This window comes from Watersipora subatra, chromosome 4 (assembly GCF_963576615.1).
Source record: "Watersipora subatra chromosome 4, tzWatSuba1.1, whole genome shotgun sequence".
Classification (NCBI taxonomy): Eukaryota; Metazoa; Bryozoa; class Gymnolaemata; order Cheilostomatida; family Watersiporidae; genus Watersipora; species Watersipora subatra.
Genome location: NC_088711.1, coordinates 23,442,577 through 23,469,392, shown reverse-complemented (window position 1 = coordinate 23,469,392; position 26,816 = coordinate 23,442,577). Strand labels below are relative to the sequence as shown.

General features: G+C 36.0%; 1 protein-coding gene across 2 annotated transcripts in view; it reads right to left on the bottom strand.

Annotated features, from left to right (window-relative positions):
- LOC137392830 (probable Na(+)/H(+) antiporter nhx-9) overlaps positions 1–26,816 on the bottom strand; it is a 38,128-nt gene that overhangs the window by 9,175 nt on the left and 2,137 nt on the right. For both annotated transcript variants that reach the window (XM_068079160.1, XM_068079162.1), the window contains exons 2-11: positions 16,817–16,953; positions 16,212–16,346; positions 14,865–15,034; positions 14,391–14,553; positions 12,830–12,987; positions 7,886–8,136; positions 7,154–7,371; positions 6,199–6,401; positions 4,538–4,627; positions 3,167–3,237 (exon numbers count right to left, since the gene is read on the bottom strand). In XM_068079160.1, the coding sequence (XP_067935261.1) occupies positions 3,167–3,237; positions 4,538–4,627; positions 6,199–6,401; positions 7,154–7,371; positions 7,886–8,136; positions 12,830–12,987; positions 14,391–14,553; positions 14,865–15,034; positions 16,212–16,346; positions 16,817–16,925 (1,568 nt within the window). In that variant the 5' untranslated portion in view covers positions 16,926–16,953. The remainder of the gene's footprint in view (positions 1–3,166; positions 3,238–4,537; positions 4,628–6,198; positions 6,402–7,153; positions 7,372–7,885; positions 8,137–12,829; positions 12,988–14,390; positions 14,554–14,864; positions 15,035–16,211; positions 16,347–16,816; positions 16,954–26,816) is intronic.

Below are 26,816 nucleotides of genomic sequence, written 5' to 3'. Positions count from 1 at the left end.
ATGCTTTGTAACAATGAGGAAGCTACATTTTTCAATCATGTATAAAATATTAGGTATATCATGATACAGACATTGAGATTTCATATATAATAATAATATTACAATTTGCATTTTCATAAAGGGAAATTTGTAATAAAGTTTCGAATAATAATTATAACATAAATAAAATCACATTGAACATTTATAAGAAAGTATGGTCTGGCTTTAGAAATATATAGTTATACAATAATATCTTATTAGTATAACTATTTATAATACCTGTATCTCTTTATTTTGTTATGTAGGTATACTATAAAATTATGGCTCAACATCGCAGGATGACTGTGGACAATGTATTAGATGAGATAGATGGAAATAGCAGTGACTATGAAGGACTAGAAAGTGATGACGATGATGATTTTGATGCTACCCAACAAAAAACTAACTTGCAACTACAACAGGTATATGCATTTTATAACAAATTATTCATATATTCACTAATGTACATACATGTACAATATAAGTTATATCGGCCTCCACATATATCCACATATCTGCAACTGTCCTTATACAGCGTACATACTAATTTATGTACATATACTACAGTATAATATAGTGTATACATCCATAATAAGCATATGCCCATGTAAATACATTTATAGACATTTGCAATAGCCTATGATACTCGGGTAACAAAATTTTACTGATACATGGAAGCTGACGTTGACATTTTTTTGCAAGGAGTCTGATAATGAATCAGAAGATGAAGAAGAAGAGGAACCAACAAATGGGAATGCAGTTCGGGGGCAGAGGAGAGAATATCGGTGGCTCAAGGCTAATTTCACACCATCTGCATTGGATTTCACTGGTCCAAAACCTGAACCACCAGTAGATGGAGCGACTCACACCCCATTGGAATATTTTAGGCGGTTCATTTCTACAGAAATGATTGACAATATTGTACAGCAGACCAACATTTATAGTGTTCAGAAAACTGGAACTTCCGTTCAAACTGACCACAAGGAAATTGAAAAGATTTTTGGGGTGTATTTTCACATGGGTTTAGTTAGAATGTCATCAGTCAGACAATACTGGGAGATTGAAACCAGCTACCCTCCTGTCAGCACCGCTATAGGCAGAAATAGATTTCGTGACTTGCTCACCAAGCTGCATGTGGTCAACAATCTTACAGTCAGTGACGAAAACAAGCAGAAGGATAAACTTTGGAAAGTGCGACCTTGGCTAGAATCGTTTAGAGAAAACTGCCTCAAACTTACACCAGAAGAAAACATCAGCATTGATGAAATGATGAGCGAGTTTAGAGGAAAGACAAACCCCATACAGCAGTACATAAAAGGAAAGCCACATCCGTGGGGGTTTAAAATTTGGGGAAGGGCTGACCCAGCTGGCATTTTATATGACTTTGACGCCTACCAAGGTGGAACAGGTCAAAGAAGTGCATTAGGCCAAGGAGCTGATGTTGTTCTAAAACTCACGGAATCATTGAAATATAATTCTAATTACAAAATATTTGCTGATAACTTTTTTACTAGTATGGGATTGATAACTGCTCTAAATGAAAGAAGGATGAGATACACAGGGACAGTAAGAAAAAATAGAATGGGCCAATGTGCGCTACTGCAAGAAAAAGAGCTAAAGAAAAAAGGGCGTGGTACCATCGATTATCGAGTAGATCAAAACCATAACATCATTGCAGTGCGATGGTATGATAATAGGGCAGTCAGCCTGCTTTCTTCTTTCACAGGTGTTGAGCCAACACAGCAAGTCAGGAGATGGGTAAAGAGTAAAAAGAACTATGAGTACTTTGCAATGCCAGCTATAGTAGCAAGCTACAACCAAAGCATGGGCGGCGTTGATCTCCTAGATTCTTTTACTGCAGCTTATGGATTCAAGCTAAGGTCAAGAAGATGGTATATGTATTTGTTTTGGCATATTGTAACATTCGCCATGGTAAATGCCTGGAACATATATAGGAGAGAACATCGGCTGCTAGGACTACCCAAGAAAGAAATGCTTAGCACAAGGAAATTTCAGGTAAACATAAATGTAATCAGTTCATACTTGTTATAATACCAGATAATATCCTACATAAATGTACATATATTTATGTATATGATATAATACACCTATACCGCATTGTATAATAAAACAATTTAGATGTGCTGTAGATGTACCTATATGCTGACAGTGACTTCTGAATTTTGCATATAACAAAAAATGCAACTCTTATTTGGGGTAAATTGTAATGGTACACGTTGTAGGCTGGTGTAGCTGATGCTTTGATAAATGTCAATACAGTGAAGAGAGGTCAGCCATCCTTAGATGATTCAGCGGCAGCTAAGAAAATTTCTAAGGTGGTAGTTGTCAATGAGGATGTTAGATTTGACAACATAGGCCACTGGCCCGGAAAATGTGAGAGCAGGGGTAGATGTAGGCATTGCAAGCTAAAGAACAGTTATACTACAACTGTATGTACAAAATGTGAAGTTCGATTATGTTTTACGGAGGATAGAAACTGCTTCACAAACTTCCACAAAAAGTAGTAGTGGAAATTATCAGACCTTTTGATATCATAAAATAATTTTCTAACCATCATGTCATACTATTTTTATTATCATTATTATTGTAATTATACATGTTCTGTTGGCATTTCCTTTGTGGCTTTCAACAATACATTATGCTTGTTAACATTGAAAATAGCTGTTGTTTTCATTCACTTATAGCCCAATGTTGCGTATATGCAACATTTATAAAAAACAATGTATATTACCTATTATGAAAATTTTTTTTGGTAATTAGGTCAAAATCTTCCTTTCAGCTCATATAAACCAATGAAATAATTTTAGAATCAATACTTATACCTCTGGGCTTAACAGGGTTAAACTTTTGCATTCCATGCAGTAAAATAAACTTAATTGTACATTGACCAGCCAGCGAATCATATTATATTTTTGCTGTGACAAAATATGTTTGCCCCTGGTCTAGACTAAGACAATTAACAATAGAACCTACTATAACAATAGAGTAAAGAGAACAATTTCTCTATAACTACATAGTCTTTGAAATAATGCAATAAGAACCACTAATGCTACTAAACGCTCAAGATAAGATTGTATAGCGTAACTAGCCTGAGAGCTCTTGATGGTATTAAAAATTAACAACTAACTTGTCTCGAAGTGTGTGGTTTCCATGATAGCCAGTTATATCCTCTATGGCAGCCATCATGTGATCCAACAACTAAAAATATTGACATATTCCTTCAGCATTTGGTACTTGTCCAACAAATATACGACAGTGTTTAACCACACTCGGCTACATTCACTGCTAATACTAAATATATACGGTATGTTTGTTGCTATTTGCCAGGGTCTGCTTTAATGACAAGGAAAACGGTATTGAAATCTTATGCAGCTGATAAATATATACATTATCCAAGATGAAAACTTTATTAAAACCTAAGCAAGGCTATATACTAACTAATGTAACCAACACCTGCTGAGGAAGCCAGACTAACACATACAATGATGGCCAAAATAGTTGGGTCACCTGATTCTAAATTCTAATTTTGACTCAATGTTATATTTTTATTTAATAACATTAAATTCTCATCCCAATGTAGTAAACTAATATATAAATGTTATAAATGAATAAGGTAAATAAAATACTATATTATAACTGACTAACCCCATTTGAAAAAGTCTACCCTAAACTAGCCCCAATTTGAAAACCCCAACGGCCCTTTTCAGGGCCACCAAATTTTACAAAGAGCTGTTTAAAGTTATTTTAATATGATATCTAGCAGACAACATGCCAAAGATTGACCATAATCGAAATCTTGCTAGATATTGCAGTTGAAGATGATGCCCAGTAAAAAAATTCATAATAAAAACTAGCTTATTATATTATTAATATAACTGGTTTCATCATACTCCTGACAGTGTGAAGAATTAGAAAATATATAGTTTTAGTCATCTAACTGCTCTAACAGCCAGTTTATTTCAATATGAACATGAATTTCTAGTTATTTCAATTATAGGCGTCCCAACTATTTTGGCCCTCACTGTATTTGATACACGCCGTACACCAGGCCATAAAACATTAGTGACATCAGAGGTATTACTAATATAATAAATGAATTGAATCTACAGAAGAACAATGCCAAAACACTAAAAACCATTCAAATTAGACGCTAAACTGTAAGAAGCTTTCATCAGTGCATGTAACATTGAATAAAGAGCATGAGTATGTAATGTTCCTCTTTCAATAGACAGACACAATTGAAAAGTTTCAGTGAAGTTTAGTTGCTAGCACGCATCTACCTGTTTTCATATTCACCGGAATAACAAGGGATATCAGCGGGTAAGCCACTGATTTAGTATATTGTACGCATGTCGAGGCCACAATCAACTAATCTCAGTCAAAAAAGAAGCATAGTACATACACGCACCCTTCACTACCTCGTGTTTGCTATGACCCCGACTCAAGGTCAGGTTACCTCTTTTTTTGGGTTAAGACCTATTACTTTGATTAAACCTACCCTGCCATGAATTTGCTCACTCATAGAAGTGGCACCTTTCTGCTTCTTTTTCACTTTGAGAGCATTGACAAGAGGTTTTATCGTGATGCCCTGCAGCAACAGAAAAATTCCAATAGTTTAAGAAGAGATGAGACTTACTCTTCAAAACTAGTCATATAATAAATTCTATTTGACGACTAGTTGTATAAAGACCCAGCCAAATGACAGCCCGAGACAATTATTTTAGAACAATCAAAAACATCAGTCAATCAAAAGAGCTTTAGGTCAATACTTCTTGAGCAGCTTGGCATCAATACTTCAAAGGTAAGTTTTTTCAGCCTTCTAATACTATTGTTAAATAAAATTTCAAAGTACAGTACCTACTTTACTTGAAAACAGTAAGTACAGTACCTAATTTACTTGAAAACAGTCAGTTGAGTTTTTAAAATGTTAGAAAGTCTTTAGACTCCATCACCGTATCATTCGCGGTTCTGAATATTTTTCTACATATATATATATACATCTCAAAGTATGTCTGTCGTTGTGGTTGTCCAGCTATAGCTATTAATTAATATCTTAGAATAAAGAATCCTTATGGCGGAAGATTTGATCTCAGGCCCTCCGCTTCGCCGGTCCAAGGCCTACCATATCGGCCGCACGAGCTTGATGGGATGCACTAGACGATATATGTCGCTATATGGAAGCAAATACGCTACCGCTCTCATCACGACGCTAAGCGGTGGCGTAACATCATGAGAAGTGGTAGCACTCATTAATAAGCTTACTCAAGTTATCCATTGGCAATGTGCTAGGCTAATCCATAGTTTTTTTACGTCATCAAGCCGTTTGCACACGCGCTCGTTCACAAAAAGTCGCCATATTTGTAGAAAACGATCGTCATTATCTTATTTAATAGTATTTTTTGATGTTGTTTTGATACTATAATAAAACAATTGCAAAAAAGCATCATTTTTAAAAATTAATTGCAGAAGCTTCATGTTTTTAACGATAAAAGTTGTCGACAAAGATGCCTGACAACGATAGAATGACGTCACGAAAAAACGAAGGATAGCAAGTGGCAGGCAACTGTCATTACCTTTCATAGGCTATAAGCTGATTTTTAATACCCGGGCAATACCGGTAGCACAGCTAGTAGATCTAAAGAAGCAGTCAACATTGTATGGGGTCGAATAGAGCTGATGCCAGGTCATTGTAAGAAAGCAACATGTCAGCGAACCTTAGAAATGAATGTCAGACTTCCCTTCCCTTACCGCTCTACATTTGATTATCTTCAAGAGTTCTAGAATTGATTTTCACATCTGCGGTGAATCTTTTCAGTATTGGAAAACACCTTAAAAAGGTTTTCAAGTGAGCGAATACGTATTTTACCATATAGTAATTAAATTATTTGTCGTCTACGAAAATGACCTAGCCCGATTATCTATTCACAAGTATGTTACTATGCAACACAACAGTTAAGAACAGGCGCAATTAATATGTTCTTAAAGTTTTTTGCTTAAAAAATATCCGCATCAGAATAGTCATGGCTGCTGAGGTAAACACTTTTCTTAGCCCATTGCAATAAGACAGTTAAATCATTGATGCAATTTAACTATTACCTGTATACATACATAAGCTAAGGGGTCACCCCACCTAAACAAACACAGAACATCACTCCTCACCTGTACAAACACTGTGAACATCACTACAAGTATTGTAGCGGTCACAAATAGATCTTTATTAGGAAAATATTCTTCGCTTATAAGAATTGCGAGAGCAAAGGCTATCGCTCCTCTTAATCCGCCATAGGCCATAACAAACTGATCGACCAGTTTCAACTTGGACACCCTCTGTGTGTTGGCAAAGAAGGTTAGTACAACTGTACCTGCAACACGAGCAAACTAAATACAGTTCCTATCCTTTGTCAGTATCAAACGCTCCGAGCTATAATAATGCAAATAGCAAACAGTAAGTAGAAACTGGAGTTATACAAACATCAATCATGATATTTGATTGGTCTAAAGACAGCACAAGTCAGCGGCATGATAAATAACCAAGCTTGTGACTCAGACAGTTTTTTATTCGATAATAAAATAATATTGCTTTTTAAATGGTAGCGTAAGCCAAAACGTAATGAATACACACTCTGATTAAAGATATCCTACAGGAAGTAGTTAATGACTGCAGATGGTACAGAATCGCTGTTTCCACGACGCGCACCATGTGGATTCTATGGATTCATGTGTTTCCATGGACATTCACATGATGCGGATTGACTCCGGCGCCTTGTTGAAAAAAGGTAAGGAATACGCTATAAGTTGGTAATTAGTGACGCAGTTAACGATGCACATGGAAGTAATGAAAATATTTAAAATTGAATAGCTGGCGCGGTATTTGAATGCGTATCAGTCGCAAGTGCTGTTTCCATTATTCACAAGCATGATGGATTCGATAAAGTTTTGTGAATAACAAAATTCGCTTAGCTTATGGATTTATGCCATTTCCATGATGCAGTTAACTTGCGGATTGGCTCAAATTGGCAAATCATGCGCGTCATGAAAACATAGTATTTCCCAAACCACTCTGGACATGTTCCTAATAATCATATCCGGTTAGAGTGAAAGAAATGAGAATTACCAATTGCTCGGTAGAGAAGACAGGCAGCGATTGTGATGACTATGAAGCCATAGTCCCATACATGGTTGTCCTTAACTGCAGATGTTCCAAGCATCATAAATATGACCGTTTCTGTCATACTGCTTAACATTTTCAGGAAGTACTTGATGGTCGTTTGAGACTTTTCAGAAATATTAAACACAACGTATTGCTTCATAGTTATTCCACAGAAGGTCAACCTAAAACACCGACCTCAACAGAAATAATAAAACTGAAGGTGATAGTTACTATATAAATAATGAAAAGTTTTTCAGACTGATAATTAACTTCTAGCATTTACATTCTGCACTTGCAAAAGCTAGGAGCTAAAAACTAAGAGCAGCACAATTAACAGCATATATTGAAACAGAGCAAGTGGCAGCTCTTAATGAACTATATTCATGGCACGCGTACAGCTGGGGCTGAGAGTTAACTAACTGCACATGTATACTACTGCAGATGATGTCATACTGAGTGAACATTCACAAGGTATTATACTGCTCTTAATAACTGCAAAGGTTTATTCTACAGAGCTGCTCTCATGACGGCGAGCTCAACAGCCAATATTTAGCCAGCTTGTAACTAAATATTGACAAGCTCTTAAACAATGGCATCAGATGTTATCGATAAATCCCAAATTAAGCGGGAATATTTAGACATTTCTTATGAATTTCAAAAGAAAATGGCCGGGTCACGGTGAAAATGAGAACTTACGCCATGATCCCGGATAAGTGAAACATTTCGGCGGTCAAGTAGCCAAGGTAGGCAAGCAGAAATACAAATATTGGTTCTATCACTCGAACGTGTGATGTGTATTTTGTTATCAGCGCGCAGAGCATGCCAAACAAGATCCCGATGAGCACTCCACCGATGCCAACTATGAGAAATTGTAGAATGCCAGCAAAGATGTCAATAGCTTGGATTTCGTCTTGCTTTGAGTATTCTATGAACATCTGGTAGAGCACCTGAAATTATCGACATCCGACTATATGCAAATTCTAATAAAAATAATATTGACACAAACGCAATAAAATAATACCATGCTAATGTTAGTGTGTATTATTATCCTTCAATGTAAATGCCATAACTAATCCTGATGCAAAACCGACATCCCGTGCTAATTGTTAGTCAGGTAAAGATTAAGGAACAGTATTTAGTCTAAAGCAAGCAAGGGACCACCTACCACAGTAATATCAAGGGCAAACAGAACAGAGGCTGTCGGATGCTACTCAGTGATTCAAAAGGTTTAAGAATAGATAATCCTGTTATCTTCTGATTAGGAAGGCTAATTAGCCGCTACATCCCGATTTGAGCTGAATGATTCACAGGCTAAACAAATGGAATAAACAGCGTTTATGCTTCTTACCGTTTGATAAACAAATTCATTTTTATCTTTTGAACTATTTGATAAGCCTGATGATGAAATGATGCCATATAGCATTATGGCTGCATGATCTATAAACTACCAGACATATTACAGTGAATGGCTGTGGGATGAAAGAAATAGGGCTAATTTTGTTCCTGGAATGCACGCTTCAGCATTAATCAGATTAAATTGGGTTTCTCGTATCGACCTAAAAGATCGCCAAGATAAAAGGTTCAAATCATTACAGCATACTAATGCATCGTACTTGTAAAGCAGTTTGCTCTGGTTCTGAGATTTTTGTGAGCTAGCTTCATCTATACCACATCATTTATAGCTCTAAAGCGGAAAAGGTTAATAAGAAAGCTGCCAAGCAGCCTCTGTCATCTGACAAACCTCTTGTAACACTTGGCATCTTTTATCAATGCTCAGCTGTATACTAGTGAGGTATTTTGCTTTGATTATGGTAAAATTTTATTCACGCGTGACGTCAAAAAAACTTGCTGTTGTAAAAATTGATCCTAGAGCTACTTAGTAGGATCTGTGTTTAACAAGTACCATGGACTAACATCTGATCAATCAAATGAAGGTCAAACAAAGGTCAAACTGAGTTATAGGTCAGACTCTGCTTGATCGAAGCAAACTTTTCGCTATACGAAGGACTGAACTTGCAGTCCCTGGGTTTAAATTGATGACACACAGAACTCTCTGGTGAACAGTTATTTTTATAACTGTTATATAACTCTATAACTTTTTTATAACTTTTACACATACCGTAAAACCTCTAATTGACGACACCTCTACTTGAACGTCACCTCCAATTGACCACCACTGACTTTACTTGATCTTTACAGCCCATAATACCAACTGTCCAGTAGAAGAGTGTCCACAAGATCGTAATAATAATTAATCATTTATATCAATAACAATTAATTTTCTTGTTGTCCAATTCCAAAGCTTTAATTTTTTTTGTTAAAACTTTGAAAGCCACCGCATAGCAATAATCAATAACGGTCTCAGGCTAGTAGTAGTTATCTATTTAACACGGTCTTTCTGCTTCGAAGTAGCCTACACATATATAAAAAATGGCTAAATTTACGATGATAGAAGGAACTTTGAAAGCAACGCCATAGAAATAACTACTAACTGTCTCAGGCTAATAGTAGTTCCTTGCTTAACGTGGCCCTAATACTTCGAAGGACATGCATATAAAACCAGTTCGCAAGTTCTGGACCAAAGGTTATGTTTACCGAGCATACTTTTAATGTGCTAAATGCAGTGCGTAAAGGTTTTGTTCTGCCAAAAATTGTTTGGACGCTAATATCGACTAGTTTAGCAGTACAAAAGAAGAGTTGAGACTAAAAATATTGTGGAAGGTATTGGACAACTAAAAGATGTTCGTTCCATCGAAAGCAACAATCAAAATGCAGCTATCCGAGCAAACGATGGAAATATTTTTGTTTTGAAAACTTTATTTTTTGTTTCTGCATGTAATATAAGTATGATTCGTTTATGTCACTTGTTCATGAATATATATTTGTATCATTTGATAGTTTAGTATTGTATAACTTATAAATATGCAGATTTATAGCATGTTATTTAATAGCATCCTTGCGGCTATCTTAACACGGCTCACAATGGATCGATGCTCATACATGTAACTCCACTTCTATTGCACATAAAAAGCTAGTTTTGGTTGCAAACTATAGCAAACATATCAGTGAGTGCAATGAGCCTTTAGCTCATTGACCTTCATATCTACATATATTCAACATGCTTTGCAATGTTAAATGTAGATACGAAATAAAAATGTCTTCAAATTTACAGTGAAATGACAAATGCCATTAATTGCAAAGAAAGATACACGCTATATGATCGCAGGTCAATATTGCAAGCAATAGAAATCATCTGGTAGAGATATTTCTCTATTATATTATGTTTCTTGATGCACATTTATTAAGAGATCTTTGACAATTTGGAGGTAATTTAGCAGATTTATTGCATCTAAAAGGTTTAATATTGCTCTACCAGAAAAAGAGGGCAAAATATAGGCGACATTCGCTTCGCCCGAAAAAGGGCTAAATTTATCTTCCGAAAATTCTGACGAGCCACTTGAAAAATAGCCCGCCAGCCTCTATTTAAACGCTGCCTCCAATTGATGGCCACTATAGAACAAAGATTAAAAAATGGAGCGCCATGGCGTTCAATTAGAGGTTTCACAGTAAGTTTAAACAAAAGCAGCGGCTGTGAGCTGATGGTATTTGGTGTAAGAAAAATGACAAGTAAGCGAAGCAGAAGGATATTTGACTAAAATACTCATAACAGCAATTGTGAGTGATTAATGTTTTGGCTGCAGAAGCTAGCACTAGACGCTTCTAGGGTGTGAATAGCCACTATGCTCTTCACAAACCATAATCGGACACAAAATTGAATTTTATGTCATGACTGCAAAAACAGAGACCAAAGATATTTGATAATCACTGCTCAAATCGAAATAAGAAAGACTGAAGTGTGAGAATGTTTGGAATGGAATAGCCATAATGGAATAGCCATAATGAAATAGCCATAATGGAATAGCCTGCAAAGCATTTTCTTGCGCGTCATTCGCAAGCATGAAACATTCGATAAAGGAGTAATAAAACTCGCATGACTTGCGGATTTTTGTTGTTTCCATCTTGCAGATGACGTGCGGATATGCAAACTTGCGCATCATGGAAATATAGTGAATACAAAGAAGTGGGTAAACGCATCCAATCAAAACGAAAGCTGATCATCTTGTGCCAATCAAATAGAAACCTCATTACCTTAAGCCAATCACATGCTACTGTATCAAGCAGTAATTCAAGAGTTTAAAAGTACGTAATATTTTTGGAAGCGACGAATGACAATTTGAACTGGAGCTGAAGAAATCACAGGTATATTGTCACAGGTATATTGCACATTAAAAGCACCTCGTTGAATATAAATGTACTAACTAGGTCAATGGGTTTGCCAGCTATATATCTAGTACCAAAGTACCAAAGATCTTGACCAAATTAGATTTTGACCATAAAATTTGGGATTTTAGTGCCTCAGACTTTGACCAAAAATTTGACTTTTTGCCAAATCGAAAGAAACTTTTTTTTAATGGCACAATTGGTAAAAGTTGAAGACAAGTAAGGAAGCTGCCATACTTTTTTGTTATTTCACGCAATCTTTCCTAGGATACGTTACTGTGCTTTTTTATTAGAGGTTATTAAAGTTTATTAAAGGTAGCTGCCATGTTTACTGTGCTTTTTTTTTTATTAAAATCTTAGATTTTAACCTTAGGGTGCATTAAACTTCATGTGAAAATAAGTAAAAATAAAACAAACAAAATGTTCGTTTTTTTGATCTTAGCTAGGACAACTTTTATTAAAAAACCCACAATCTACTTTTACGTTTTTTTTTATTTATGGTACGCAGTACATGAGACTCTGAGTTAAATGAAGCTGGGATGCAAATTGCTACAGATACAGTACATTCCCCAACCTAGTCCACATTAATAATATATGTTCATAGACAATAACTGAATTTTACATATTATCTGATCTCTTATTGCACACGTATACAGCTTACAGTTTAAAATAGTAAAAATGCTTTAAAAAGTGGTTTGCTAGACTAAGATTAAAATTATTAACTATAATGGGAAAATAGTTTGGAATTTCGAACAAATAACCTTTCGAACAGCCTTCTAGAACAATTATGGTTGAAAAGGTTGGACTGTATCTATATATATATTTCTCAAAGTATGTCCGTGAGTCGCAGTATATCTGTATATCTGTTGGTTTTCTGGCTATAGCTATTATTAGAACAGTGGAGCTGGACAACAATGCAGACACAAAGTCATGGCTTACGTCATTGAAAACCTAGCCTTATTAACTATCTTGGTGGAATTTTCTATTGGCAATATGCCAGCCTACTAGCTTGAAAGGTACAGTTGTTTGACATAGTTTTAAAACCTTCTCAGTTGTTTTTATTTTTCTCTTAATTTATTTCAACTACACAAAACACTTCTCCCATGATATGTAGTTTGAAAGTAAGAATGGGAAACCTTATATGTTAAATACAAATCAAATTTCAGTCCAAAGACCTTTTTATTAGCCGGGCAATGCCGGGTGGTACAGCTAGTCATACAATATAGTAAATCTCCACTAACGAAATTTGATATGATGCAACTCATGAAGAACTGGTACTTTTTAGCTTAACATACAGTGACATACAATACGCGATATACAATACCAAATGGATGGTCTTTACAGCGAGCAACTACTCACCACTGTGACAGCGTCATTAAGAAGTGACTCTCCAAAGACAACGATATGGAGTTGCTCGTTGACGTGGATTTCTTCAAAAACAGCGAGGACAGCTACAGGGTCGACAGCAGAGATGAGACTACTGAAGACGAGGCAAGGCAGAAGGCCTATCGGTCCCTCTGCAATAGAAGTATGGGCCTTTTTAAAGAGGGTCTCTGTGGGATACAATGGCAAGCGGGACACTTAAAAAGGATGTTAGAATGGGAGCCTCAACTAGAGGATATTAAAACTGGGGCCATCACTCAGTTGGCTTCATAGCTTAAAGATAAGGCAGACTAACATGTTTTCAGGAAACAAAACTTGAAACACTTCAGTCCGTCCCGGTGTAACAAACTAGCCCCAATAAATGAGGTAATAAAAACACTCAAATATCTATGAGATGGAAGAAATAGATTGGCTGTCACCCGCACACTGATGATTCGTAGACACTAATCAAATGTACAAAGGCATTGAAACAAAATGAGGAATGTGATGATAGCTTTGAGACATCCCTAATCCTTAAATATGATCAATGCAAAGGAAAGAGCAATGCATTGATAAGCCATGAGCTTATGATTCCACAGACAGTCTACATCCTTTATTGAATCCACTGAGTTGCTGTCAGTTCAATTCATGAATTGATGAGTGAGAGTGACAAACTGAAGATAATAAGATGAGGTGTCCATTACTCACCAAATGTTGCCAATGAATAATAATTGAAGATTAGCATTTTGTTTAATTTGACAAAAGTCCATTGTAACAACTTTCAATGACTCGCTTGGAGCATGACATCCGCTTCTAGGATGACATCACCTTCTCATAAGATTGAAACTCGTACACGACCAGATGAACTACATCCCCATGCTGCCCCTTCTCCAGAGAACTGTCTACTATTTAGGAGACAATCTGACTCCGTTAAATCGTAAGCAATCATATGCTAAGGCCCAGCCGCTTGTAGAAAAAGACCAGAGCAAAGAATATTTGTTTTCAACGTGTGATTGTTTAAATTCCCTATGAGTAGCCTCACGTGTTGTTTATATGTATGCTTCAACATACCTCATGGTTAAGAGCATATAAAATTGTATAAATAATACATTATACGCAATATAGTACAGAAATACTAGTCACAGATTTGGGTTATATGCATCTGCTTGACTAGCACATGGCAAGACTTACCAATAGTCTCAAATATTTTAAGGTGAGAATGGCTGACTGAGTGAATGCCAAATCTTTGCAAAAAGCAAATGAAGATGATGAGATGAAGGTGAGCACCAATTTCAGCATATTTCATCTCTAGCAATTCTCATCACCAGCAATTCTCATTCACAAATATTGTGGCAAATAATTCAAAATAACATGTTTTGCTATAATACCGGTTATCATGAAATAATAGAAAAAGGGTGCTTCAAAATTATCCCAGTTGCCGCTTCCAGAATAGGGCTATCATTGCTCATAATGTTATACACTTTGATATGAATGCCAACTATGGCAGCTCATCAACTACAATAATTGTGAGAGAGAGGAAGATGGCTTAGCTACTCACGAGTGAGGCCAATCTGTGTGGCACCCCAGAGAGTGAGCCCGATAGATGCTGTGTTCCAGCATGTACCAACAACGGCATACAGCAGGATAGTGCCAATGTTATTAAAGAAAGCTCTGTTGGGCATGAAATAGCCGGCATCAAGGATGATAGGCGGCAGCAAGAACTGAAACAAGCGAAGCGGTAATATGTACGTACAATCACTTCTCAAGACTTGATGCAGGAAAGCAATGCAGCGTGTAAGACCATCGGTGCAAGGAGCATGCCAGGAAGTCTGATAGCAAACCGACATGATTGTTGATTTAATATTTAAATAATGGAATTTGGGTTTCGATATAAAACATATCGAAACCATAGATATTGTAAACAAATACTAAAGCAGTATTTTGGATGAGAACGTACCGTAACCAGCTCGTTGGGAGTCATGCATTCTACTCTACAAGCACGCGCTTAGATGAAAAGAGCAACATGACTTACCTGAAAGAAGGTTTCCGCATGCAGCGAATACTGGGAAGATGATTGGTCAGTTTTAGGGTCCCCATTATACCCGAGTGCCAAATATACCATGATGCCAACTATGATACCAAGGATTATGAGCAGACAACTCTCAGGAAATATTGATGAGAGCTTGTTGTTGAGATGAAAACCTGTTGGTGAAAGCGAGTTTCATAACATCGGTAAAAAGGGTTCACCTCAGGCTAATTCTCTAGTGATTATGTATGGTAACAGTGTCTATGTTTCATATTTCACACTTGACAATGATGACAGGAAGTATGCTACTCCAGCTGTCATACTATGTATCCTAACGCATATTAGCAACAAAACTATAAAGTTATCTAGGTATGAAGAAGCATAGATAAGATCTGAGTGCAGGTTAGAGGGTCACTTAGTTGGCCAGCCAGCTCTACATGGCATCTGGAGCACTCTGGACAGCTACTAAGACAAACTATCAAACAAAGAGAATGATAGAAAACGGTGGTTCATTATTTGAACTTGCAATTCTTTCATAGATCAGGCTGCCAGTGATAGCTCCCCTAGAGGATTAGAAATAGATAGGAAAACATGCTAAAACCTTGCCCCAACCGCCTCTGTAGAAGTATTGTTCATAGGTATGAAAGAACGAGATTCCGTAACAAGGTTGAAGATAAGATAGAAAGATGAAAGGGGCCTAAAAGCAGGGAAATGCCTATTATTACTATTATTATAACTATTACTATCGCATAGACTTTTATAGACACAAACTAGTCATAGACAATAAACTGAGAAAAGTACAAGCGGGAGTACTACAAGTTGATTAGCTTAGAGAAATCTGAGGCCAACTGCTAGGGTGCAATCACTCGTAATGATTCCATACAATATCAGTACAGAGAGAGCTAAACTAGAGCATTTACACCATAACACAAATCAATAAACTATGGAAATGCCTATTATATTGGTCTACTGGACAGTAGTCTTTCACCTGCTGCGTATGTCTTAATCTTAGTACCTGCGTGAAACATTGGCAGATCGTATTCAGCCTAAAACACCTGCCCATTTCTACCTGAAATTCCTCCAAATGTATGTCTACAAAGGCTACTAAAGAATTTTTTGATGACAAACGCAATGCTTAATCTATTTCTAGCAACAGCAATTTTTCAAATTTGTCATAAGAACTATTAGTGAATAAAATTCTGGCTGATCAAACAAAATGGATGTATGATTTGAAATCTTCATCACATGCACTTCAGCTTGCCTGACTTGAAAAGACTGAGCCACCATCTGAATGTGAATATGTCAGAGCAGCGAACATTCTCAAGGCAGCACAAAGCCTCACAATCCACGTACCGATTTTAGCAATGCTGGCGATGAAGATCCATAAAGAGACAACATACGCTGACTCGACGCCCTTGAAGTTGAAGTGAAAGACTTGGTAACGCTCATGGTGAGCCTTGCTGCCATTTGTTTCGTTCGTCTGCGCCTCTATGAACAGAAAAGAAGGAAGCTCTGTTTTTCAGAAGTGCTCTTCATCCTCATCAGGTACCAATGGAAATACAGGAGAAGGCAAAAAATGTTTAGCATCCATCACACTAGTATTTGCAAAAGGTCATTAAGCGTGACTTTGCCTAGCACAATCACTATATAGGCTTGTGTAATAAGTCTGTTAGCCTGGCAGCCAATGATCTGATGTTGAGACTATTAACTGCGCTAATCGACACCAGAAAGCAATGCTCGCTTGGCCCTCTACAACGCCTTAGTTTGCTAGCTTATATCTGTATGCCTGTACCACACATAGCGTTAAGAGTGCACCTTTGCTTGTAGAGTTTCCGTAAGCATGATTAGGGGATCTATAAGGTTGTACCAATATTGCAACTAAGTTGTATATATATAGAACTGCTCCCTAAGGCTTTCTAACAAGCTATGGTTTCTTCTGTCATTCATGCGCTGCCTACCTGAGTCTGGCAGAGAGCTGCGCTTAGAGATCCTCAAGACTGACTCGGTACTGGCGACGCTGACTAAGGCAGCAAGGCAGAGCAGAGTTGCAGTCAGCCATAGCTTCATGTCTCAACCAGAAATGTTAGTCTTGGGTCTGTAAGCATACACAACATTATTTTATTATTTTTTAACCATTAATATTGCTTTTTGGTTTAATAGAACACCTCTAAAATGATAGCCTTCGGTTTAATAGGTTATCTTTAAAATGATAGCCTTTGGTTTAATAGTACACCTTTAAAATGATAGCCTTTGGTTTAATAGAACACCTTTAAAATGGTAGCCCATGGTTTAATAGTACACCTTTAAAATGATAGCCTTAGGTTGTATAACTGAAGAGAGTCACTTTCCAGAACATATGTTATTTTCGGAAGTGGCAATTTGATTCATATTGAAGAGCATAACTGATTTATGAGAGGAGCATCCTTATGTTACAATACTTCTGACATGCTTCCTTAGCCACAAATCTACAGACAATTTGGTTGAGGTTGCCTATGCATTGCCTTCTACACCATATTCTCTTTTTTCATATTTCATCAACCTATCAAACTGTTGCAACTGAAGACGCTTCGAGAACAAATGACACGAGCAGTATTAGTCAACAAGTCAATGGTTTCATGAGTCCCTATGGAGCGGCATTGATGAACAGGTGTCAAAGTTATTAACTGCTACCCTTATACATGCCGTGTCATTTATATCATAATATATTCATTAGAAATATATATTTATCAGCGATCTGCTTTTATTACAAAATCAAAACACGCGCGTATATAATATATATCAAATGTATTATTTCCTAATTATATTACAGCAATGTAATTATGTAAGTAATGATGAGAGAGCATACTGCGGACTCAATAAGCAGTACAACTATTAGCACAAGGCCTTCCAACCTTTTAACACGCGAGTATAGAATGAGTGACAAAGTAGCAAAGAGCAAAATCAATTGAGTGAACTTACAGTTAGTGACAAGTTGAACGCGCTCTGAGATACGCACTTCTAACTGAACTCTATCCAAAAAGAGAACAGGCATAAATGACAACTATGGTCCCTTGCTTTTATATATACACGTTTGGTGGCATGTCTGCCAGTTAAAAATGAGATAAGCTTGAACAGATGCGTGTCGTTCCAATCATTCACAGAATTAGCAGATATTCCTATGATGCAACTGTGCACTCTGTGCTCAACCAACCATAGTACAAAATAGAAAATATTCTATCAGGGAGACTCGATGAAGAGTCCTGCCAGCCACAGCCAAACTAATGTCCAAATATGACGACGAGAGTGTACAGGAGCTTCTAGCACATGACAACATGTCAGTCGTGAGCAGAGACTAATAAGAGAAATTTCACCTTTGGTTACACATTTGGAGACCAAAATGATATTTTACTCTTGGTTTTCTTTACAACCTGATGGAGTAATTTCAACTCTTTAACATTTTGTTTGCAGTATGCTTCACTATACATTGCGATGGTGCGTACAGACAGCTAATAATAAGGTAGCTAGCACTGTTTTCCTACCTTCCTATAAACAGTTAAAGGTAGGGTGGCTAGCACTGTTTTCCTACCTTCCTATAAACAGTTAAAGGTTGGGTGGCTAGCACTGTTTTCCTACCTTCCTATAAACAGTTAAAGGTTGGGTGGCTAGCACTGTTTTCCTACCTTCCTATAAACAGTTAAAGGTTGGGTGGCTAGCACTGTCTTCCTACCTTCCTATAAACAGTTAAAGGTTGGGTGGCTAGCACTGTCTTCCTACTTTCCTATAAACAGTTAAGGTCCGGCCACACGTAACGAATTATTCGTTCAATCTGACCGAATCCACGAATTTCACAGAATTCACAGATCTATTCTGCCGAATATCATAGATTTGTCTGAGCTGTGCATGCACACCGAATTCGTTACCGAAACGCGTTTAATTGGCTAACCAATTTTCCAAGACAACCTTGGTTGGGTGGCTAGCACTGTCTTCCTACCTTCCTATAAACAGTTAAAGGTTGACTCGCGCAACAAAATTCACATTACAGTTATTTGATATGAAAAAATTCACCATGTCTTACTCTGTTGTGTTGTAGGTGCAAAATATGTGGAAAGGTGATTACAAGCTCTTAAAAGCTCAAAAACGAACAGAAAATCGCAGCCACACGAGACCGCCGTTGTTTGGATTCCCTTTCCAAAACGGCTCAAATGTGATGTAGTTGTGAGAGATGGTTTCTGTTTACACTTTCTTGCAACCTTATTCGTCGAAATAGTTTCACAAATATACTTCACGCATTCAATAAAACTATGTCTATTGTTCTTACGCGTCTGTTTTATCGTCATTGTAATGCTGTCACTTTTAGTACTGATATCTTATAACTTATCATAAAAAATCGTTAAACCTTTTAACTTTAGCTCGAAAGAGTACATATCATTGTCTGATAATCATGATGAGCCTGTTGGTCACCTGTGATAATCGAAAAGTGCTGCAAAAATTATTTGCGAAGTAGTGGGTCACATGATCAGAGAATGACTTGACGATTGAATAATGCCGAAATAAAACTGTAAAGTAGCGAGCATCTATATTCGATACGGGGTCTTCGGTAAACCCCGAAGTGTTTGTCATAAACTAGCACTACGATAAGTTTTATATTGAGCTTTTTATTGGCCTTTCAATTCACGTGAGAACATACGTGACAAGACGATGACCAAATTACGTGGTTACATCATCGAAATAAAGAGATTCTAATCTACAGCCGCCTTTCGTTTTTGAGCTTTTAAGAGCTTGTAATCACATTTCCACATATTTGGCATCTACAACGCAACAGAGTAAGATATGGTGAATCTTTTGATACCAAATAACTGTAATGTGAATTTTGTTGCAAGTCAAACCTTTAAAGCTTGACTTGCAACAAAATTCACATTACAGTTATTTGGTATCAAAAGATTCACCATGTCTTACTCTGCTGTGTTGTAAGTGCAAAATATGTGGAAATGTGATTACAAGCTCTTTAAGCTCAAAAACGAACAGTTAATCGCCGCCATCACGAAACCGCCGTAGATTGGAATCAATTTATTATTCTGACGTTGTCATTACATTTGATTATTGTTTTGTCATGTGACGTTGTCACATGAATTGAAAGGCCAATAAAAGGCTCAATATAAAACTTCTCGTAGCACTAGGCTAGTTTATGACAAACACTTAGGGTTTTACCGAAAACCCCGTATCAAATATAGATGCTCACTACTTTACAGTTTTGTTTCGGCTTGGTCTAGTCGTAATCTGATCATGTGACCCATACTTCCTGCCAAACAGCGCGAATAATTTTTGCAGCACTTTTCGATTATCACAGGTGACCAACAGGCTCGTCATGTTTATCAGACAATGATATGTATTCCTTCGAGCTAAAGTTAAAAAAATAAACGAATTTTCACGGTAGGTTATAAGATATCAGTGCTGAAAGCGACAGCATTACAATGACAATGAAATAGATGAGTAAGAATTATAGACATGATTTTATTGAATGCGTGAAGTACATTTGTGAAAATATTTCGACGAATGAGGTTGCTTGAAAGTGTAAACAGAAGCCATCTTGTTCAACTACGTCCCATTTGAGCCGTTTTGGAAAGAGATTCTAATCTACGGCGGTCTCGTGATGGCTGCGATTAACTGTTCGTTTTTGAGCTTTTAAGAGCTTGTAATCACATTTCCACATATTTTGCACCTACAACACAACAGAGTAAGACATAGTGAATATTTTGATACCAAACAACTGTAATGTGAATTTTGTTGCAAGTCAACCTTTAAGAGTTTAAACATATAGGCCTACTTAAAAAACTAAGATGAGTAATACGTATTTTCAAACAAGTTAAACTGAACGACATACAGAACCAGAACTTTCTCAACCCAGACCAGACCGATAGGGAATTAATGTGCAAACAAACAAGTGATGGAAATGAGTTTACAAAAGAACCTGATGATCTTAAACCACAATGGTTCCTTGCTTTAAAGATATTCTTCACAGGAGTTATTATCTCTTTGTCAACACAAACAACAAAAAAAAGCACATTTAACAAAGTTTCTCACCATAGAGATGATGGTCGCATGTAAGACCCAATAAGTTCATAAGCTAGGCAATAGATGAGATGTCTTTTTTATTTTCTTTAAAATTGGAACGATTTTTCATCCATGTGGGCCAAACCCTGCTTACTTCTTCCCAACTGGGCTCTACACTTCGATTAGCCAAGTTATTGCGCACATGAAGCCTTTGTCAATAATTCTTATGGTGTATTTGTTTCACAACTGTCTTATTTGCTGATAAATTATAGTTCAACTCGAAGTCCGCAAATCTGTTAAAATATTTTTGCAAAGTCTGTTCTTCAAAAACTATATCACAGAAAACGACGTTCTTCAATGATGAAAGTCCTCATTCATGAAAGTTTTCATTCATTCAGGAAAAGTTTCCTAGCATGAAAATATAACGAATGAACTGGGTTAATTTTAATGTAAACTTCTTTGTAATTTGGTCACAGCTCTGAGAAGTCCACAAAGCATTATTGTCAAGCGAGTAACTTCCATTATAGTTGTGTATGCACACTCACAAAGACCTTATGTAAGACCGTTATCTAGGCAATGAGTGAACAGTTGGCCAGTCATAAGTAATACAAGTGCAGCTAGATGAGTGGCAGTAAAAGAGCCCATGTGATTGAAGTAACATAAAGGTTGCTGTCGTCAAAATTGGAGGCCATAACATGTTTCACAGTTTATATAGAAGATTTACAATGGAAAACAATATCCATATTACAAGGACCACCGATAGGGAGATATAATTATGTATTGTAAAGCTTAAATTTCAAGCCACAGATGAGTGAATGACTGCTCTTCTGAAAGCACCTGTTCATTCTATAAAAGTTGGGAACTAAGGATATACCCCGGTTTTTACCACAAATTAGTCACGTATAGTTATTTCATCGGTCAACCAGAAATTAAGCAATTAAAATCTGACTACAAATAAAACATGCCATGCTAGTTATAACAAAACTGCCTTTTAACCTATTAAACAATGACATGTACTACACTTCTTTCTCAGTTTTGTCAATCAACTCGCAGTTCATCTATCCTAGTTCTGTCTGTGGGAAACTACAAATTCTTTTTGCTTCTTTAGCGCGCAGCCAAGTAACATAGTTAACAATTGTGCTTGACGGCTGGTATGACAGATGTAAAAGAGAAAATATAACAAAACAAAAGCTAATAATAAGGAGACATAAAATTGAAAGTGAGCTCATGTGTGAATAGAATGACCAGAAAATGCAGATCAGTGACCCTGAATCCAACGGAGAGACATGCACAAGTATGTAGACAGAATAGTGGATATGATCCGTGTCTAGCCATTAGAGAAGATTACAAAAATAGAAGTTTATGTGTCAGACTGACAGACAATAGCAGGTACAATGAACCCTCTCACCAAAGTTGTAGCTACTCACACAGTCAATTGGGACTTTGAGCAATAAAGCAATTTAGGGCACAGTTCATGATAAATGTTAGAAGATTTTCATGTCTGTAGCATCTTCTAGCGAGTCATTTGTTATTCCTAGCAGTAGTTAATTATTTTTGTTAGCAATCTGTTCAATACTTTATTTTACTTTAGTTATCTGTTCAATACTTTATTTTACTTTAGTTATCTGTTTAATACTTTATTTTACTTTAGTAATCTGTTCAATACTTTATTTTACTTTAGTAATCTGTTCAATACTTTATTTCACTTTAGTTATCTGTTCAATACTTTATTTTACTTTAGTTATCTGTTTAATACTTTATTTTACTTTAGTAATCTGTTTAATACTTTATTTTACTTTAGTTATCTGTTCAATACTTTATTTTACTTTAGTTATCGGTTCAATACTTTATTTTACTTTAGTTATCTGTTCAATACTTTATTTTACTTTAGTTATCGGTTCAATACTTTATTTTACTTTAGTTATCTGTTCAATACTTTATTTTACTTTAGTTATCTGTTTAATACTTTATTTTACTTTAGTTATCGGTTCAATACTTTATTTTACTTTAGTTATCTGTTCAATACTTTATTTTACTTTAGTTATCTGTTCAATACTTTATTTTACTTTAGTTATCTGCTCAATACTTTATTTTACTTTAGTTATCTGTTCAATACTTTATTTCACTTTAGTTATCTGTTTAACACTTTATTTTACTTTAGTAATCTGTTCAATACTTTATTTTACTTTAGTTATCGGTTCAATACTTTATTTTACTTTAGTTATCTGTTCAATACTTTATTTTACTTTAGTTATCGGTTCAATACTTTATTTTACTTTAGTTATCGGTTCAATACTTTATTTTACTTTAGTTATCTGTTCAATACTTTATTTTACTTTAGTTATCTGTTCAATACTTTATTTTACTTGCTATAAGGTCAGACAGCTATGAGGAAATGAAAATGATTCAGGTAAATATTATCGCAGTTAGAGCTAAGACTAATTCCACGTGTGATATGATAGAGCTAAATTTCAACAGCTACGCAAACACTTTATAGAAAAATAAAGGTTTTTCTATGAAGTGTTTACTTTACTTTTCCATGAACAGCAAAGTGATGCAAAAATTATGCAATAGGTTTGATAAGGCTGGTATGGAATCTATATGGGTGCATAAAAATGCCTGATAATGCATATCCTGCATACCATAGACTTCTATCGAGGTTATCACAACTAAAGCGAAGAGGTATGCTGATCCCCGTAAGCTCTATGGTCAAACTCTTTAACATATTCATCCAGCATCACCGGTCAGCAACACCGGTCAGCGTCACCGGTCAGCAACACCGGTCAGCGTCACCGGTCAGCAACACCGGTCAGCAACACCGGTCAGCGTCATCGGTCAGCGTCACCGGTCAGCGTCACCAGTCATCGTCACCGGTCATTCCACACTCAGCATGCTTACTGATGACATTGAGTACATCGTGTGACGACGCAAGTGCGAGAATCAAGTGAAAGATGAAAAACTTCTTAAGATACACTCCACAAGCTATGTATATGATAAGGTGACCTCTTTACAGTCGCAGACACAGCTAGCTAGGTATGGTAAAGCATCTCACAGATGCAAAGCCTATCTGATAACTAATACTTTCCAGCTCCTGAGACAACTTTAAAAATGATGGAAAAAATGATAAAATAATATTTCAAATTTATTGCACTTGAGACTATAATAGCAAGGATTGAAGCAAGAAAGAGAGTAAGAATGAAAGCGAGGCTACACATACCACCGAAATATAACTAGCACTGTTGTATTGTTGAAGGCTACTGACATACGATATAATTCAACCACGTGTTCCATTGACAAATAGATTAGCCAATGGGATTTACCTTTGACAGAAAGGTCATGACATGGCCATTGCTATTGAGATTGCTATTGAGAAGAGTAGCAATTCCCAAAATGTTGCAATTGAGTCAAAACTGTAAAAATTATAGAAAAAATTTGTCCACAGAGGCAGACTTTGCCTTCTCGCTTGACCTATCAAAATTTGTTTTTCTGCTGCCTATAAAAAGCAGGGGTCTGACACCCCATAGCTAGATCAGATGCTAATCAGATCACGCAAGTGCATGTGTGTTCATTGCACTCTTTAGATATTATCCATGTGTTCAGTAGTATCCATTCTGCATACTCCCATGTGTGAGTAGCTACTTCTTGATGTCCATTCACAAAACTATGTTGTGGGACTATCTACAGCCGCAGCTACACATATAGATGAAATGCATTGCCAATGCATTGAAATGTCATTGGCCATCACTATATACAACAATGTAATTCAACAATGCATAGACTAATATATATGTCCAATTAGAAGGTAAATACATCCTGGCTAGATTTTTGTTTATTAGTATTGAAGCATCATTATACAGTGGACCCTCGCCATACGAATTTAACTCGTTTTAGAGTTGGTATTGTAATGTAATTTTGTACAGAAGGGTATAGAAACCCATAGTACATATCTTATGCAAACACCTCCTGGTGAAAATCATCAAAATTTTATATGCATACTGTACATATAAAAATTAATAACAAAATAATATGTTAACTTTAGTAACTAAAGTTATCTACAGTAACTTAGTAAGTTTAGTTTATTCAGTGGTTATGATCTGCAATAAAATGCAGCGTTACAATATAATATGTGCAGTACGTACCATGAGGAGTTCTGACTTTAAAGACAGACGTATAACATAAACGTTGAAGTTAACTTAAATGGATTTAGCTTACTAAACACATACTTGTTAGTGGTTAGGTTAGTTGAGTTAGGTGTTAGTATGTATTAGGTGTTAGTGGTTAGGTTAGTTGAGTTAGGTGTTAGTATGTATTTCTAACTATTTCACTTCAACTTTTTCGTTGCTAAAATTTTATCACCTATCTGTTTCCAGTTTCATTTTCACCGTAACTAATAATGAATAACGCCGAACTGAGCAAGATCGAGCATTAGTATATCTTTTTATTATTATTAGACGGATGAATAAAATATTTCGGCGAATAGCATATCGGCATACTTGTTATTTCGATGTAATCAGCACTGTGACTGCCGAATTTGAATTTTAAGAAAAAGTTTTTGTCGATTTTGTATGGAGAGGGCAAAAAATCAGCGTGTTTTACATCCATCTGAATCTACCCAGGACACTTAAATATTTTATAATAACTATTGATAATGCACCGGGCAGCGGCAATCATAAATATTTGTTGTGAATGACAGAGTTTGTCCAATGATCTGTTAGCTTAACATCGAAAATCGAACAGCTTCAGATTTATACTGTTACATAAATAAACAAGATATATGTGGAGACGTATTTAAGTCTTTAAAAACAAATTGATTCAATTCTCATAAAAAATTAATATTCTAATTACCAGTTCTTCTACATTATAGGTACATAAGATTCGATTCAATTCAATATTTAAGCACAAAATACCACAATTCAATTCTTAATTCTTTAACTATCCTACCTTCAATGAATCGGTTCAATTCAATTCACCCAAATAGATAAAACCAATTCTATCAATTCTTACCAAAGATTTACTAATGGCAATATATCTGTATAACAATAAACTATCACTAACTTAGTGATAGTTTATTGTTATACACACACAAACATTCGTGCAATAAGTAATGCATTTGACAAACAGACAGAATTTTTACTATTTTTGTATTTTAAGTGAAACCAGCTGCAAAAGAAAACGCTATCGTTCATGTCGTTTGATCAAATTGAAGACCGGCACTCTCTAATATAAAAATATTGCCGTCAGAAATATCTTAGGTAAAATGTTGAAGAATTCACTAGCAGAAAACTGTTTAGGTCACTGTTTACATTTTCTCGTTTGATTCATATTAAACCACAAATGAAAACTTAGAAACTGTGATCTCATGTTGTGATTTCGGCATAAAAGAAAAACTAACTGGTTCATTATTTTTGGCAAAATGATAACCCGATATCTTAAATTTATTGTGGCAAAGTTTTGGGTGAATATGTTACCTGTCTGATCTTAAATTAATGTTTTTTACAGGTTTCCCAGTGGAATGAATAATATACTCGAGCTGTTATAAGGGCTTTCCATAGCGAAAGAGAGCAGGTTGCGTAAATTATACAAAACAATATAAATATGACAATATGAACATAAGAATAAATATACCTTTCTGGATGACTAGAACATATATATACACGCCAAACTACATTTTATTTTACCGCAATATAAACGCATCAACAAGTTTGTCAGTGCGCAGGCAAACCATAGAACTATATTAGTATGAAGTACATATTATTGACTAATAAAATATACACAGTGATGTCGGGGTCTTGTAGAAAGATGTGCAGCTGGCATCATTGGGCAGCGCTGACACCTTTATTTCAGCACACATAAAAAACAGATTGTTTTACATAGGATATCACTGTTCGTGCCCAGGGCTGATACTCTCCCTAAAAGACCCATTAGGTT